The 19,604-nt window shown below is 37.6% G+C and overlaps 1 protein-coding gene and 1 long non-coding RNA gene across 6 annotated transcripts in view; one reads left to right on the forward strand and one right to left on the reverse strand.

Annotated features, from left to right (window-relative positions):
* LOC307166689 overlaps window positions 1–2,007 on the forward strand; it is a 428,201-nt gene extending 426,194 nt beyond the window's left edge. Inside the window, exon 3 of the long non-coding RNA XR_013822678.1 lies at window positions 966–2,007. This is a non-coding gene — a long non-coding RNA (uncharacterized lncRNA). The remainder of the gene's footprint in view (window positions 1–965) is intronic.
* nbeab (neurobeachin b) overlaps window positions 1–19,604 on the reverse strand; it is a 270,853-nt gene that overhangs the window by 118,777 nt on the left and 132,472 nt on the right. For all 5 annotated transcript variants that reach the window (XM_079885173.1, XM_079885172.1, XM_079885176.1 and 2 more), the window contains exons 30-33: window positions 17,633–17,784; window positions 15,334–15,448; window positions 10,989–11,116; window positions 6,637–6,698 (exon numbers count right to left, since the gene is read on the reverse strand). In XM_079885173.1, the coding sequence (XP_079741299.1) occupies window positions 6,637–6,698; window positions 10,989–11,116; window positions 15,334–15,448; window positions 17,633–17,784 (457 nt within the window). The remainder of the gene's footprint in view (window positions 1–6,636; window positions 6,699–10,988; window positions 11,117–15,333; window positions 15,449–17,632; window positions 17,785–19,604) is intronic.

A 19,604-nucleotide genomic window follows, 5' to 3' on the forward strand; every position in this document is an offset into this window, starting at 1 on the left:
ATATATAAAAAAAATAAAAACATTTAAAGCTGCAGTCGCCAAGTCTGGCAGATTGGGTCGACTTAGCCAAAATTTTGAATGTTTACAACTCTCATGCCCCTCCCCCACTACCAGCGAGCACCCTTCCATAGAGGTCGTGCTCGTCAGTGCGTGTGAGCCAGATTTTCTGTGAATGCGTCCGTCTCTTCAGCATCGATTAACACCATGGACTCGGAGGTAGGCTGCCCTGGCTAATCTACCCATAGATAGCAATAACCGAGGAATTGGAAGCTTGTTAGTAGATTTTCTCTCCGCCATCGCGCTTCGTACAATCTTCAGGCGAACTTCAGGCATGTCGTGTGCATGTGATATTGTAACGTGCGCGAGGGAGGGGGGATCTGTGGCGTGTGCACGAGCTGTGATTGACAGTCAGATCTCACACAGCCCTGCGCTGATTGGACCCGATGAGACGGGAGCGGTGGATTTTTGCAAAACAAATAACACGCTCCAGGTGGAGTTAGAAGTTCGTTTTTTTTCTAAAACCACCTTATTTATGTTGTTCTGTCGGATTACAGTGTCGATTTCACTGAATATGATAAAAAAAAATTTGCCGACGGCAGCTTTAAACAAATAAAGGTATCAACTTTCTAAAAAGTAATAAGTGTCAACTTGAAAGTAATGGTAACACTTTACAATAATGTGCATTAGTTAACATTATTTAACTACGTTAGTTAACAGGAATTAATAATGAACTGCGCTTCAGCATTTATTAATCTTTGTTAACTTTAATTTCAACATTTATTTATAAATAATTCAAATCAAAAGTTGTATTTGTTAACATTAGTTAATGCACTGTGAACTAGCATGAACAAACTATGAACAGCTGTATTTTTATTAACTAACATTAACAAAGATTAACAAATACAGTAACAAATGTATTGCTTATGGTTAGTTCATGTTAGGTAATACATTAACTAATGTTAAAGGTAGGGTAGGTAATCCTGTTCAGAAACATTTTTTTTTATACTGGGTGAAATGGTCCTTCCATTCTGATAGTAGTCAATACATTATGTGTTCAGAAAAAGGAATGGAAAAAATCTGACCTCTGTAGCAGCTGCAGGACAGTAAAAACTCTGACCAATCACTGCCATTCGGTGCGAATGTAAAGAACCAATCAGATGCCTTCATGTCTCGTGCCCGAGCACCACTGCGTGCACAGCCCTGCGTGCACTCATCACATGTCACCGTTCCCGGAAATATTCAGCAGCTCACTACACCGAGTAAGCAGGAGTTTGCGGCACAATGGCTGAGAAAATGCAGCAAAAAGTACCAATGCCAGCTTTGCTACTTTGCTAAACTACTTCCTCGGACCCTGCCCGCAATCTTGAACGACCTCCTCTGCTTCGTCCCCGACCCCGGAGTGGACCTGTCCTCGAACCGACGATGCGGTACTTGTCACCGGAGTGTAACGTTAGTCCTCATCAGAGTCAACAATGTTTTCATCATGGAAACTCTTACATGCAAAACACCGTATATGTTATGACTCTTACACGAAATTCACCTTCATCACAGTTTAACTGATGGTAATGGAAAAACGTGTATCAATGCAACCTAGCTTTGCCTTATAAATATAGCTCGTTACCGAATCAAACAAAATATATTTTAAACTTTACCAGTATCGATATGCTAGCTTGATAGTGAGTACTAAAAGCCATCATATTTGTTTATATTCATAGTGATAAAGTTAGGTATTTTATTACATGTGATTCTGACATGATGTCACTGCATGCACTGCGCTCCTTCCTCTCCGCTCGTCTCAGGTAAATAAATGCGTCTTCAGCAGCTGAGCCTGAGCGTTTGGCGTCGCGCGTTCATGTGTTTTGGGGGCGTGGCTTTGGAAGGAGCCCAGAAGGGAGGGGGTGGAGTGAATGGAAATAATGACCTGTGTTTACAACAGTCGTGAGAGGTCTACAGACACTCGATTTTTATACTTTCTTTTTCAGAGTACTTACATTTTAATTATGTATTGGTATATAAAGACAGTTTAAACAAATTTGGAATGTTTTTTTTTCTGAACAGGATTACCTACCCTAGCTTTAACAAATGAACCTTATTGTAAAGTGTTACCTAATAATAAGAAAAAGTGTCACTTAAATATAAAGTTGTAATGATTAAATGAGATTATGATTTCAGCTTGTGTGCACTTCCTTTATTCATATAATGGGGTAAAAACTCCCCATTTTGGAAACAAACCAATTGGTTCTCTTATTCCTCAAGATTATGACAAGTCACATTGTTGCTGCACTGAAACATTGAGTGCATGCCTTTTGGAAGTCAAGAACTTAATTTCACTCAAACTCAAATCAACTTTAACCTTCAATTTCCAGTCACAGCTGTCAAGCACTCCTGTCAAAACTGCTTGCCAAAACGTACTCAGCTGAGAACGCAGTCATTTGCCAAAATTGTGCACCACAAAAACCGTGGGAGGGGAAAAAAACCCTGTAGTTGTAGCACTTACGCTTGAGCTGTTCACCTCAGCCGGCTAGTTTTTTCCTCCCTGACTTTGTGACTCACAAACTTTAATGGCTCTTGAGAATTTGCAGCATCTCAATCCAACCTGTCAAGAGACAGAGGGAGCACTTTGCTTTTATCTGCTCAGCGCTGCTCCCGACATCTGGAGGCCGTCCATCGGTAAATCTCTCCGGCTCCACGCTAGATCCTTTATGTATGTTTAAGCTGTTACACGAAACAGACCCGGCTGACCTCTGCGGCACCCGCTGCCACTTGACTGGATAGAGACACCGGCTGTCTGCGGCCTTAGATGAATAACAGTGATTAGGAGGCATACATAAAAAAGTGCAAGATGATTATCGCTAATTTATTCATAAAAGTGACAGATCGCGAAACCGAGCGGGTCGTAAGGTCACTAGCGGTGAACGTCCCGCTGTCTGGGTGCATTAGTGCGGAGATGAAAAGGGGAAAGGCTGGAGGTTGTTGGACTCGCAGCAAGGACGTCTCTTACCACAACATGATTCGTAGTGGGATGCGGGCTGTGTTCAGGTGTGCACCAAGCATTTATTAAAGTGATAGTTCACCCAAGAATTAAATCATTTACCCACTCTCATGTCTTCAGATGTTCAAACTGCTGCGGTTTTTCATACAATGAAAGTGAGTGGTGAGATTTTTCAGTGAATTATGACTTAAATTTACTGTTCCTCATACAAAGCTATTGTATGACCTTTGACCTTAGGTCTTACGGACTATATTTATTGTGCTCTTACTGTTTTTATTTTATTTTTTATTTGACAGCACCTGGGCCTATCCACTGCCAGTGTATGGGAGAAAACACCATGAACATTCTTAAGCAAAATATGTTGGGGGTGCCAGAAACAAAATCAGGCCCATGATTTGAGGAATGAATGAATGAATGAATGAATGAATGAATGAATGAATGAATGAATGAATGAATGAATGAATGAATGAATGGATGGATGGATGGATGGATGGATGGATGGATGAACGAACAAAATGAAAATACATAAATGTGTTTTCATTTATAATCATAATATAAAGATTAAATAATAAAAATAAATAAATTAATTAATTAAATTAATTAATTCATATATGCAATACTGTTCAAAAGTTTGGGGTCAGTAATTTAAAAAAAGAAATTTATCATTTTATTCAGCAAGTATGCATTAAATGGATCAAAAAATAACAGTTAAGACATTTATATCATTACTATATAGATATAGATAGATATAGATATATATCATGTGATACTGAAGACTGGAGTAATGATGCTGAAAATACAGCTTTGCATCACAGGAATAAATTACATTTTTAAAACATATTAAAACAGAAATCAAAACAATTAAAACAATTTTAAATTAAAAGACTTCTTAAAAGATCTTACCAACCCAAAACTTTTGAACAGTTGTGTACACACATTTATAGAGTCCACTTCTAAATTATAAATCCACTTCACTGTCTTTTCCTCCCTCTCATTCTCTTTTACTCCCTCTCTCGCTCACCCACTCATCTAAAGAATCAAGCCTTTTGTTTATTAAGGCTCTTGGTTTGGGCAACGTGTTGTAAATCAGATCCTACGGTGAGCCAGTTTTGAAGGCTTTGGCTCCAAAGAGACTTTCCTTCGTCTGAAAGCCGTTTTGGGCCCAGGCTCTGGTTTCACCCCATCTTTGGGCAATCGATATATCAGGCTGTTTCTACCCTGGGAGCTTCTAATGGCAATAACTCTGGTAACATTATATGTCTAACAGGGGCGGAGGAAGAGAAAACCAGGAGCTTGAGTCTCAATGTGATGCTTCACTCGCCAATAAATCGAAGTGGCAGCAAAGTAAGTCGACTGCATAAAAGAGATACGAGCAAAGAAAAGAAATAATTCCAAACATTCAATGCAAGAAGGGAAATGTTGGCTGAAATCTTCAAAAGGAGAAGAGCAGAACAGCAGGACGTATCCTGAGCGCCACAGTGTCTGGAGGACTCCACCTTTTTCGGGGCAAACTAAGAGCAAATGTACAGATCGGCTCTCGAGTCGCGAGGTTAGCGGTATGGACTTCATAGAGTCAGAGGTGCCATTCAACCACTAAAAGCTCCCGCCCCGCCGAGCTCTCCGACCGGCTGGATTCTGAGGAAGAGATGCTGAGGTAATGGCTTCCTTATGGACTCCTGGAGCAAGAGTGATGGGCTGACAGAAGGTATGTTAAATATCTCCCGCTCTGACTACAACATCGGGACCCTGACCCCTTTGAAAGAGAAGGCTTAACAAGGGACTCCGAAGGTCAGCGAGCTGTAATATGTCACTGGGATTTAAAGGGAAGACGATTGCGGTGTGTTTACATGAGCTGGGGTTACACTATTTTCAAGCCAAGATGGAAAAATGTGGGAAAAGGTAGGAATAATATAACCCTATAAAGCCTGTTGTATCATATTTGATACACACATGTCTAAGGCCTCTAAATGATTAACATGATCAAAACTTTGCTGAAAAAGACTTTTCACAATCTATTAAATGCCTTCTTTCCTCCAACTGATAAATGACTTTTATATTGTTAGTAATATTTCAAGATGAACACTGGACTGAAGCAATTTAGGTTTAGTTGATTATAAATACATTATTTTTTTAGAAAAAAATACATAAAAATGTGAATATCTAATATGATACATTTGTACTTTTGTACGTCTCAATCATCATGGTATTGTGTTGCAATATATGTTTGGCGCCCAACCCCACCTCCACATCATAAAACTAAGCATTTATATATCATCTTACTAAGACATATTATTGGGAGATATAGAGTGACAACTGATATTTATATTTTGTAGTTTGCTATAATGTTATAAAGATCTCATTGATTTATATCACAAGCTATCAATATCAGCTTGGCAATACCAAAATTATATCAGCAACTGCACCATATGTGTGCTCAATTTTGGCCTCTAAATAAAATTTAGGTGTGAGCTCCATATTTTCACTAAATCATACTATACTATATGAGCCATAAAAGTCTTATGTATCAAAAATGATACCCAACGAAAACGCATATGAAAAAAAAAATAGTCTAAAGGTTCAATAAACATCTGTTTAATTGTTTATTTTATATGTCAGACTTTACAGGGTCTGTATAATATTAACTATTTCATGTAAAGCCCCCCTGTGATGAAAATAATTGTTTAATGTTTATGTCTATGTGGTGTTTTTGATTTGTTTTAAGACAAACCATGTGTAAATTCATCAGTCAGCACAAGTATTTCCTCCTTAAAACGGCAGTGTTTGAAACCGCCCGTTTCCTACCGTCAAAACATGTAACCAATCACAAGTGGCTGTCCCCTCAAATGGTGCCCTATCTGAGGTTATAGAGGGCAATTTCGGACACAGCCTTTGAGTACCCACGTGCACTGCACATTTTAGATCTCTCTCTAATCAAAGACTCCAAGACCTCAAGATGTGTGTGTCAGATAAGAGAGACTTCAAAATGTGCAGTATTAGGGTACTCCAGGACCAGGGTTGGGAACCACTGACATAGTCAAACCAAAGGATAATCATATCAATTACCGTTATGTGTCCGACATTGTAGAGAGTGATTCATAAAACGCATTTCCTTTCTGATACATTGACTTAGAAGAGCCTGCATAATCACTCTTCCTTTTCTTCCTCTGAGTTTCAGTTCAGACATACAATATCTGGCTGAATTACACAAATATTTCCAATTTGAGTGAGTGTTTCTGGTAGTCAGTGAGTAATCATGAGTGAGTGGAGGCGGGAACTAATTAGCATATTCATTAATTCGTGTTTACTAAATAAAGCAAGGGTGTAGAGTTACATTGAAGCTATTTTTAGGCATGAAGAAATTATTTTCCAGGAAAAAACATTTTAATATGTCATTTTGATTATCAAAGATGAGTTTTAAGGGATAAAATGATTGACTACTTTGATTTCACATGCCGAGTGCAGTTTGACACACTTGAGGTTGGCTTTGAGAAATGAGCATGTTAATGGACAAAGTCATGTTTGTGTATTGCTTTCTGTCATTCAGACAAATATTTAAGCAGCTCACCGTGACCGGTAACAATAGACAATGTGTCATGTAGCTGGAAAACAACATTAGAAGGATAAATAAAAGAGAGACAACTCACCTGAGAGCATAATAACATAACTAGTTCCACCACAGATGTGCTTGATTTCATGCACACCAGACCTGGAGGAGAACAGAAAGGAAAAACAGAAATAAATAATTATGATTCACAATATTCATAAACACACAAAACCAAAACATCTGCAAGGGTTGGTGAAGGACATGCCATCCACACGGCCTCAGAAAAAGTATGGTGTAGATGAACTAAGCGGTCTGAAAATGCAACCATTTAATGTCACGCAAACAGCCAGGCCATTTCTGATGAGTTATGTTTTGAAGTTGAGACTAAATGTCTCTTGTCGTCTGTGCGTTATGAATCAGATGGCTAACAGCTCGCGGGGTCACTAATAGTGTCTCTTGAGAGGTCAGAGGTCATCTGCTGCATGCAAGTGTGAGATCAAAAGCCAAGGCCATGGTCTCACTTGCAAATTTGCAAAAGAAGAACACTAATGACACATACAAATATGTATTCTAAAAATGTGAGTGCAGAAATTCGAATAAATTTTGCCCCTTATATAGGCACCATTGTCTTAGAATCAGATGTTGATTGAGTAAAATATGTAGTTTTAAATGAAAAGTCTATTGTTCATTGAATATAAAGGACAGTCGGTTAACCTCACTGATAAACAAGGTAATTGTAAATGACATGTGCAATTATTGCCAGACATACAAGACAAACTTTCTCTTTCAAACACATGCGTACACCTGCATTTACATACAAACACAGCGCATGGCTGATGCCCTTGTTTGCATGAGCCAGTAGAGTCAGTGAGACAGGACTCTAATGAGAGTAAGATGAGAGAGAGAGAGAGAGAGAGAGAGAGAGAGAGAGAGAGAGAGAGAGAGAGAGAGAGAGAGAGAGAGAGAGAGAGAGAGAGCGCTCTGCATGAATGTGGTTTAATGAGACTCAGTGTGGGTTGTTGAGAAGATGTGCACTGCAAAAAATGCTTTTCTTACTTAGTATTTTTGTCTGGTTCCCAGTTCAAATATCTAAAAATTCTTAAATCAAGATGCATTTACTAGATAAGTAAAATTAGATAAGATATGTCTTGTTTTCTGGGGGAATTAATCAAAATGAAGTGAGTTTTTGCTTAAAACAAGCAAAATGATCTGTCCATGGGGTAAGAAAAATAATCTTAATTCAAACAGAAACAAGATTATTTTACTTACCCCATGGACAGATCATTTTCTAACTGATCAGGCTTATTTTTTTTCGCCTGGTGGACAATAAAAACATAACTCTAGAATTGTTTCAGAGAATTTTGCAGAGAATTGCTCATTTTCTTCAGAAGTTCTAAATCCCAATAATTAAACTTGTCTACACACAATCTGTGTTAGAACGTTCCAGTAAACTGAGCTTTAAGCTCCTTTCCGTCTGAGAGCACCACTTGTCTCGTTACCCACTTAAACATCCTTTTACAATGAATGATGGGTCCTAAACCATTCAGTCCATGAAGTTATGACCATAATATTTCAGAGGCCAAAAGTTCAAGTCCCAACAATCTCTCCGTCTCATTTATGAGGGTGAGACGGGGCCGTGCACACAGCCATTCCCTTTAAGCCTGACTGTCGACCCCGCTCTTGTGGCACCCCACCAGGGTCTCTCTCTTAAGTCAGGTGGCAGTACTGACCTCTGGCTCACGCTGCTGGACAAACTAAATGCATTCTATTTAAACAGCAAGTTGCCCTGCTTTCCAGTTAAGCCTCACTGGCGTGAATGTGACATTGTCAGAGGGCCGTAGCATCGCAGGCTTGGGCGGTTTACTCTCACAAGAAGCATAGTGTTCCGCCCAGGGGCTTCGCACTCAAGCTCCAAGTGTCGGGAAGCTGTCCGAGGGCGAACAGGGCATAATTGCCCCCAGTGAACGAGTGTCTGGAGGGGGGCCGGGCGGGGGCTTGACCCCTAGTGCCGGGCCGAGTGATGGATGAAGGGTAATTATGGGTAAATAGGGCGCCTTTGCACCGACTGAACAGTATTTCAGCTGTGAAAGGTTGAGGAAGAGTGGAAGGGAAGGAGGTGGGAAAACAGACATCACTTCTTCTGGTCATGGGATGGTGTTAACATACTGGACAAATGAATGAGGGGGTAAAGAGTCATCTATGAGGAAGTCGCTGTTATGTGTTCGGGATTGGGGTTTGTTCGAGGAGGATTGCAATGCAATTCTGGTTGGAAAGCATGAGGACTGGATGGTCAGATGATGCCTTTAATGGGATAGTTCAATCATAACATTTATATTCTGTCATTGTTTACTCACCCTCATGTCATTTCAATCCTGCAGAAAGCTAAATAATATTATTGGGATTTAAACATCATTGGACCCCATTGAGTTTTACTGTATCCCATGCAGCAAAAAATATTTTCTTTCTGGTCATTATAACATATAATTAAATATATGCTAAATATATTTTGTAAATAGGATGGGTTGAGGAAATATCACTTTAATTTTAAAAATATATTTCATTTAAACTTTCAGATACCAAAATATATAGCAAAATGTACTTCAATGAGCAAGAAAATATATTTCTACTCTTTAAATACATTGTAGGTAATTGCATGTTTGTATATGTATACATCCCATTTTTCAAAATGTCTTCTTTTTTTGTTCCACAATCAAATAGGTTTGGAATGACATGAGCATGAGTAAATGATGACAGAATTTTCCTTTTGGGGTGAACTATTCCTTTAAATTTGTTTAGCCTCTGGCAACCATCCACAACACCCTTGCAACCGCATAGCAACGGGCTAAAAACCACCCAGTGAACTTTTGCAACCTCACAGCAATGCCCCAGTAATCACTTAGAATTTGTTTAGGAAAATTAACTCTTAAAAAACCAAAGGGTCAAGGTTTGGCAGGTTAGCAAGGTCTAGTTCTCCCCTGCTGGTAGAGTCTGTAACTACACCATCTGAGAGAGAAAAAAAAAACACAATTGACAACTAACAAGAAATCACTAGTAAGTTCATGAAACTGACACCTTAGGTAACCATAACTGTGAATCTTCCTAATGTGGACAGGATAAGGTTTTAACTGCACAGTTAAAGACAGAAAACTGGCAGTTATAATTCATAAAAATAATCAGCGTTTGAGTCCAGGGCAGAATGCGTGTCTGAGTATTTGTTTCATGAAATGGCTGCCTGAGCTGTAGACACACATATTTCCAGCATGCTGTAATGTGGAGTGAAATTAGTCTGAACAAACTGGCTTTGAGCAGTGAGAAGGATGTATACTATGATTTGGCACTGAGGCTGAAAGGTAAAAAAGCCTCAAAACAGAGCCTGGAGTGTGGGTTCCTGTTCAGAGAGAGGTTGCCTTGCCATGCGAGGCATGTGTAAGAGAGAGTGTGTGTGTGTGTGGCAGCTAGAGAAGGGAAGTGGTTCTACAAATGAAAGTGCCTCTATGCACGCTATGCAGAGCTCAGAAACAAAGAACGAGCATGGAAGACCAAATAAAACAAAAAATAAATATACAAATTATATATACACAATTGTTCAAAAGTTTGGGGTCACCTATGCTCACCAAGGCTGCATTTAATAGATCAAAAAATACAGTAAAAATAATAATACTTTGAAATATTACTACCATTTAAAATAACTGTTTTCTATTTTAATACATTTTAATGTGAAAATGATTCCTGAATTTTCAGCATCCTTACTCCAGTCTTAAGTGACATATAATGCTTGAGAAATAATTATATTTGGTATTATATAAAAATATTTAAACCAGTTGTGCTGCTTAATATTTTTCTCGAAACCACGATGCATGTTCGATGCATGTGTGTGCATGTGTGTGTATATATATATATATATATATTAGGGCTGTCAAAAGATTAATCGCGATTAATCGCATCCAAAATAAAAGTTTGTTTTTAATAATATATGTGTGTGTACTGTGTGTAATTAAATTTGTATATATAAATACACACACATGCATGTATATATTTAAGAAAAATGTGTTATTTATATATAAAAAATATATATATTTATATATAATATAAACTATATAAATATATATACAGTATATGTATGCAAATATTTCTTAAATATATACATGCATGTGTGTGTATTTATATATACAAAATAATTATACACAGTACACACACATATATTATGTAAACACAAACTTTTATTTTGGATGCGATTAATCGCGATTAATCTTTTGACAGCCCTAATATATATATATATATATATATATATATATATATATATATACTGTATATATATATTATATCTGCGTATGTTACAAAATATAAACGTATGTAACATTATGCCCTCTGCATTATAAAGCAGACAGGTGTTATTCAGTGCATGGTTACAACTTATACTCTCCTATACCAGCATGATCACAGCACCATTACCTTCAATGAGCAACTCTTGACCATGACTGCCCAGCAGAGTACGAGACAGGAAAGGTGCAAAGTCCACAAAGATCTCCCTCAGCAATGGAGCCACCTTCTCCAGAGCTCGCTCCAGTTTAGTGGTGATGCTGTGCGGATAGACAAAGTAAATGAGGCTGTGCATTAGAGAAGCTGAGAAAAAAAAAGAACAACGATTTTAGAAGACAAAAGTGTATTGTGATTAATACTTAACCCGTAATATAGCCCCTACAGACCAAAACAAATTCACACACTAATAACCAGCTGTAGATAACTTCAGAGTCAACATCTTGGGCTCTGGCAACAAAGAAGCAAGCCAGCTTGAAAACAACACGTACCCTACAGGAATCCAACCCCACTAGAATACAAGCATGTTAGTGGTCACGCAAAACAAACTGGAAGTACAGCCTGGGGTCCTGACAGTCAGCTCAATGAAGAAACCTTACACAAAACTCCAAAACACAGAAGTGCTGGTACAAAGACCAAAACACACAGGGGGAAAAGGTGACTTTACTGTGAAATTGTTATTTTTTGACGATCATTTTTCAAGAGGCACTAATACCAAATTAATTTGTTAGAATTGTGACAAAGAACAAGTCCTTGATATTATTGTATTGCATATGGTATTACTTATCATTTTAAGTTATTAAACAGAGTTAAATAAATAGCAGACCACATTTTATGAGTATTCAATGCAGAAATCCAAATATTTACAAAGGGCTTACAAACGTACTCTTGCCACTATATGTAAAATGTATATTTGTCTACAAAACTAATTTTAAGAATTTAAGAATCAGTTTTGAATCAAAAGGTTATTCAGATAAGAAATATGTACGTTTCTGTCTAAAGGTTTGTAACAGTATGCACATTGGATTGTACTAACACCAAAACGTGTTTAGAACAGTCCTTATATGGTATACATTGTATACACATTATTTACGATCCTAGCATTTAAAAAATGTTGTGCAAAGACAGTACTTTGAGGCTTGGGTAGCACAATATTACCTTAACAGTAAGAGACTGAGCAAAACTCCAGGGGATTTTGTTGTTTTGCAAATTTCCTCGGGTTCGCTTGTCTAGGTTGCAAATCTGAAGATAATTAGATTGTGAGCATTGAAAAATACATGGTTTCCCTTTGGGTGTTTTTATTGCGAAAGATTCAACACTAAAGCTATTGTGTGTCATGAAAGTGCAGAAAATAAGTGGGAAAAGAAGAGAAAAACTAATGAGACACATGCAGCGACAGCGAAACCCATCTCTTGTCTCTCGAAGTGCGGGTTAGGCATCACAGCCTCTGCATCCAGACAGTTTCATCATTGACTTCACACTCCCAGTAAGTGCTGTCGGTTACCGCTGCCATGGAAACTGATTTGCGATTCCTGGCGCGGCAGAGGAGCCACAAAGAGTGTGTATATGTGTGTGTGAAGTGTAGAGAGATAGAGCTGCACACACACGCGTGCTTTCTCCTGTGTCAGACGGTGGTGTGTCTGTGAGATGTCTGTCACAAAGCATTAGACGAGGTGAAGGGATGGAGCCAAGGTCAGCACGGTTTTCCACAAACTCCCCAAAACACCTACGCGCACTGATTTCTCTGCATTAGTGCTCGCGTAGCCCCCTCTAACAGCACAAACACACGCGGTGGGCAGTGAGAGAGAGGACAGGCGATACATTTGAGGTGTGGGGTGTCTTGTTTGTCGAAACCACAATAATAAAAACAAGCAAAATGATCGTCGCCTGATGCCTTAAACAAAGGAAAGACACAATGTCTGTAAACATGAAAAAACAAGGCTGAGTGCTGACCCCATCTTGTGGCGGTGATGATAAAAACTCAGGAATAGCATGGCTGGCTGAACAAACACAACTGCATCTGATCAGCTGCTGACAGTGAAAACATTTCCCACTCAAACACACACTCAAATACTTCTGAGGGTGTGTTTTACAGTGATTTTACCATGTTAAAGGGGTACTGTGAGAAATCATGTCTATTGCTTTTTTTTTAAATGGTGTCTACAGAAATACAAGACGCACATTCAATAAATAATTAAATCGATATTAATAATTTAAAAATTAATCTGCCTGGAAATATGGACCTTAGTCAATGTAGATAGCATATTTGCAATGATTGCAAATGAAACTGTTAGGGACTGACACACTGACATACAGTGCACATACAATTTGAATTATGAAATTTAGTAGGGATGCATCGCCAATTATTTTCATGTTATGCTGCCGATTAAAAATTCTACTTCTAAAAAAACAAAATATATAATTCAAGTGAGGAATACTCCATTACTATCTGTGCATTAAACAATTTCAATGCACGACATGGAGGCAAAGAACCACCTGACACGAATCGTTTAATGCATAGCAAGCCGTGGATTATTCCGCTTATACCATGGTCATTTCCAGCATTGACAGCTTAAAGCTGTTATTGATGTTTGCAGCGCAATATTTGACCGGAAGGATAAAAACAACGGTTATTTTCATAAGTTACGGCATTCTGCCCACTTTAAATCAGACACAGAGATAAAGTAGTGCGAAAGCATAAGATTGCATTTATTTGAATGAATGAATTATAACATTCATTTGAATCAATTATCGAGTGAGAGAGAGAGAGAGAGAGAGAGAGAGAGAGAGAGAGAGAGATGAGATGTGCGTGTGTGAATTACCTGCGTCTGTGCAGTGTCTCTATTAACAACGAAGCTGAGTTTAATGACTTCAAAACCATATAATGTAGATATTCAGTAGCTAAGTTAATTTGTTAATAAAAGTGGCGGGATAGCGTTGATAAGTTTCTGTGCTTCTGAATGCATCTGTATGTGGGAAGTGCGATCTCAGAGTGATGATGTATGTGTATGTATGCTTCAATGAAAACAGCGCATTAATATAGAATGGTGATTAAAATGACTTGGAACTATCTGTGCATTAAACAGTTTTACTGCACACCTTCCAGTCAATCAGAATCGAGTATTCAGACAGACCATGGTTTAATATACAATTCTACTGTATACTATTTTGTCTGTATAAATATAAAACACTAGCCTGGATGCCAGCCAAACTTAGCCCCGCCCACAACAATTGAGGTCGGGAAGTTCGGTCTGGACTTGATCCGTTGTGGAGCAACTATGCTCGAACAAGAGCTGTTTGGACCAATCAAATTGTCAGGGCGGGCTTTATACGATGATGGACAGATGATCAACAGTAACGTAATCATCCACGTCACCAAAGAGCGCTTAGATTGAATTCGTTTACAACAAAGATGGAGAACTTGTTCGTATATGCATTCACCTTAACTATTTCTCTCAAAAATGATGATCGTGTTGGTAAGTACTCCGTGTATCCTTAAATTCTTTTTACAACACCAGCAAAGATCGTTTACACTCTTCTTCTACTTCTTCCAGCGTGCGTGCAGTTGAGTTCTGTTGACAACTATGCATCACTCAACATACATCACTTACTCCGTTGCTCTGATTGGTTGTTGGTTTATCCAATTGAGTGAAGAGGCATTTTCTTTTCTGGTTCGGTTGAAACACTTCCCATAATCACAGCCCAATGGAGCAGTATCAGACTCATATTCTGACTAGAATCTGATTATGAAGACGTCAGGCTAATAAAACACTAAAATCTAAGATGTGTATAGCCACAAATGATCAACAATATAATATACAGTATGAAAAAATGGATATCGAAATTTGTTAAAGATTACATTTAACAGTGTTATTAAGTTATTACTGTTTTAGAGATCAACTTACGTTAACATTAGATGACAACAAAGGTAATATAAAAAATGTATCAGACACAATCAAATATCCAATACTGGTTAATGTATATTCAAATTCTAATAAATAAATAATCGACTGATAACTGATATGCTACTGATATATTGTGCGTCCCTATGCTTAAGACAGAACAGTGCATACTCACAGTCTTGTTTTCATTAACATAAATCTACATATGTTGTGACCTCACAATCGCTTCAGATTTGCTTCATCCAGACGCTAGTCAGGTTAGACGACATATTATATTTAATGAGGCTGTTAGGGATAGACTTGCACTCTTTACAATGCCAAAGTTTTTGTCAATTGAAAGTTTTTTCTTTTTTTCGGAAAGACGTTTCATCAGATGAACAAAGTTTGTTGTTAAGCAACAGTACAATCTATTGGACACACTGCATTCTATGGTATCCCTTACAACCTTGGTTTCATTCCCGTCAAAAAATGTAATAAGGCGCTACCCTGATTAAGGTCTATCATCCGAGTATCCTTTTCCCATAAACATCAAGCTGTCTGTCTTATTCCTCAACACACATTCTGAGACTCTGATTCACCTCATGTTCTCCATGGTGTCCTCAGGCATGGGGGCCACAGTCTGAACCGCAGGCAGATTCTTGCTGGTGGCTCCATTCACAAAGCTGGAAGAAGAAGTGGAAGAATCCGTGGCTCCTGCGAGACAACAAGAGAGAAATCCGAGGTTAGAAACATGCAGATTTTAGTTATTTAATTATGCATTGTGACTGGCTAAATTAAGTTTTTGGTGCAAAAAAATGGACTTTAGGGGAAAAAAAATAAAATAAACATTAAAAACAGAAAAATATTTTTTAGACACTGAAAAAGTTTTTCACTTTACATCCAAAACAAATGCCAACCAAAACATCAGATGCAGTAAAATCAAATACTCTATCGGGTTTTTCATCAGGTAACAACATAACTACAGAGGCACAAGCTCTGAGAAACGAATCATCACTATTACTCTCGCCTCCCCATGAGAAAGTGAAGCACCATCTTACAATTCCTCTTATTTCTCTCTCTGTCAAAGGCACAGTGTCCACAGCGCCCTGTGCAGCAGGGAGCTTCTGATAGATACATCACAGCAATGGACTGTCATCCTGTGAAAGCACAAGCTGTCACGGGACATCTGAGGATGGGAAATCTATTACGCAGCCATCAATCGCCGTGTCAGAGATGAGTGTCCACCCATAAGCAAATACACCAAGATGAAGGGAAACCTAAAGAGGGACATTCTGATGGATTTCACTGGAAGCGCAGCTTGGCCTGATTCAACCTCAATCCAAATCAACGTCCCTTGTGCATTCGAAGATCTCAATGAGGTATATAATGGACAATGGGGACTAAAAGTCTCTTTTAAGGAAAATGTGATACATTTTTCGGTTCTCAAAATATACTGTACACTACATTTCAGAAGTTTGGGGTTAGTATGTTTATTTTATTTGTATTTTTTTAAAGAAATTAATACTTTCGTTCAGCAAGTATTCATTTAATTGACCAAAAGTGACTGTAAAGGTGTTTATAATGTTACAGAAGATTCCTATTTCCTATTATAAAAGTATTTCCCACAAAAAACATATTAAGTGGCACAAATGCAGTTGTCAGCATTAATGATAATAATAATAAATGTTTCTTGAGGATCAAATCATCATATTAGGATCATGTGACACTGAAGACAGGAATAATGATGCTGAAAATTCAGCTTTGTCATCACAGGAATTGATTACATTTTAGAATACATTAAAAAAGAAAACAGATATTTTAAATGACAATAATATTTCACATTATTACTATATTTATTTGATTTAAAAAAACATAATATTGAAATATTATTACAATTTAAAATATCTGTTTTCTATTTTAATATATTTAAAATGTGATTCAAAAAGCAGCCTAAAAAAACTACAAACCCCACATTTTTGAATGGAAATGCAGTTAATATATATAATAAACAGTTATTTTAAATTGTTGTTAAAATGTTTTTTTAGCAAATAAATTAATGCAGCCATACATTTATTGTATTATTGTTTATTTATGTAACAGTACATGGTGAATTTTTTTTTTACTTAATACAAACGGATAAACATTTAGACATTTGTGTAAAAATAAGTATGTTTTGTTATATACATTTGTAATATATATATATATAAATCCCATCTAAACTTGTCCTACAATTCCCAATCAATTTAAAATATTTAAATAAACAAATGGAGAGAATTCGCATTCCAGGTATTTTCAATGAATCCCCCAGGATCAAATATTATGTACCCAGGCCTGAAATTCCTGCCTACAGCAATAAACACATACAAACACATTCACACAAAAATAGGTGTATATAACATAAAATCTATGTAAAATATCAAATCTATAGTGTTCACAGTGTGCAGCCTGTGGCAGACACTTGACATAGTTCCTTACAGTCTCCATGTGGCTGCCTAACAACCTTGAAATTTCATACAGATCCTATCTTTATGAGACTGAAGTCACTGTGGATCCATGACATTCTCCATGGAGGTACAAGTGTGAGAAAAAAAATATATAGCGAGGGGTGCCCTCTAGTGGACAAACCGCTTGATGCCACCAAATCTAATTTCCTGACCATGAACGGGTTTGAATTCTTTTAGGAATTACATCTTTAATTATTCTAGGAATAGCAGAGGAAAGCCTGCATTTCAGTGGAAATTCACTTAAGCACTAGCACGTTCAAATTAACGTCTCATTAACAACACAGAGAGCGGTTGTGACCATTATATCTATCCTTATAAAGTTACCAGTTAACAACATAATAGAAGAGGTCAAGTTGGGATGTATTGAGACAGGATAGGTCAGAGCGATGCTTACCTGTAGTGTTGATCATGCTCTTGGGTGCAGCCGATGTAGCGGCGAAGATGTTTGGGGTGCTAGCAGAGGTCAGGGCACTGCTGGAGCCAGAACTGCCCACTGTGTTCACCGTCAGGCCCGACGCAGGCTTCTTGGCCTGTACCACCACACTCCTGCAGGAGGAAGGAGAGAAAGTGTACACAATCTATTGATACACTGGAAAACTGTTCCCATAGCCTGGTGAGAACAAGGCCCTGGGGTCGGCAGATGTGTAACCAAACAGAGTGGATTTTACCAAGCACTTCCCAAAAGGGGGCAAGTGAACTACACAGGCTTCCAGAATCCGCAAGAGTGAAAGGAAACATCTAACAAAGCTAAATAAAACAGTTCACCTGAAACAATAAATACACGATTGCTTGTGAAATTAGTTGATTAAGCCGGAGGTAGATTGACGGCAGTTTTCCACAGTCCAGTCAGACTGGATGAAAGTGGCCAGACTGCACAGGTCCCAGTGCCACGGCCAGGGGAAACCAGCAGGAAAAGTAAACATCCTGCTGTCCTGCCGATCTTACGCAAGTAGAGCTCAGGGCAAACAAACAGTAAAATCAAAAGCAGTGGCTGCTGGGTTTTGGGTATGTTTCTCTTTTCTGCTGTTTGTCCAGTGCTGTGCCTCGACATAATGTCAAACTCAGAGAGGAATTCATCAAGAGAGATTTTCCAGGAGCGTCACCAAATGTTGCTGTTGCTATAGCGGGGCAGTCTTGAGGTCCTCACCTTAGAAAACCTTATGGGTTATTTGTACTGTGCAATATATTTACATGTCCCCATTCTATCTCACTATATTGGAAGAAATATAAATATCAAATATTATTCAATTATAAAAACATTAAATTAAAATTTATCATAATGCTCGACTTTCTTTAATAACAATTAGCGCTGTCAAATCGATTAATCGCACCTAACATAAGTTTTTGTTTATATAATATGTGTGTGTATAATATATGCATATACATACACACACACATACTGTATGTGACCCTGGATCACAAAACCAGGGTATATTTGTGGCAATAGTCAACAATACATTGTATGGGTCAAAATTATCAATTTTTCTTTTATGCCAAAAATCATTAGGATATTAAGTAAAGATCATGTTCTTCCTACCATAATTTAGGAATTTATTTCCTACCGTAAATATATAAAACGTTTATTTTTGTGAGTGAATGCAGACAACTTTAAAGGTAATTTTCTCAATGGTTCGATTTTTTTTGCACCCTCAGATTCCAGATTTTCAAATAGTTGTATCTCGGCCAAATATTGTCCTATCATAACAAACCATACATCAATGGAAAGCTTATTGGAAATTGACCCATGTGACTGGTTTTGTGGTCCAGGGTCACATATATTATATAAACAAAAACTTATGTTAGAAACAATTAAATGATTTGACAGCACTAATAACAATATTACAAATAAATTAACACAGAAGTTAATTTTATTAGGAAATACTGGCATTACTATTAAATAAATAAAATGTAATTAAAAAGCATTTTATTCGATTTCTTTAAACACGATATCACACATGAATTCACACAGAGGTGAATTTAAAATAATCTAAGTACTGCAATAAATGAATAAATACATAAATGTACAGTGGGGAGAACAAGTATTTGATACACTGCTGATTTTGCAGGTTTTCCTACTTACAAAGCATGTAGAAGTCTGTAATTTTTATCATAGGTACACTTCAACTGTGAGAGACGGAATCTAAAACAAAAATCTAGAAAATCACATTGTATGATTTTTAAATAATTAATTTGCATTTTATTGCATGACATAAGTATTTGATCACCTACCAACCAGTAAGAATTCCGGCTCTCAAAGACCTGTTAGTTTTTCTTTAAGAAGCTCTCCTGTTCTCCACTCATTACCTGTATTAACTGCACCTGTTTGAACTCATTACCTGTATAAAAGACACCTGTCCACACATTCA

This window comes from Squalius cephalus (assembly GCF_949319135.1).
Source record: "Squalius cephalus genome assembly, chromosome: 11".
Lineage (NCBI taxonomy): Eukaryota > Metazoa > Chordata > Actinopteri > Cypriniformes > Leuciscidae > Squalius > Squalius cephalus.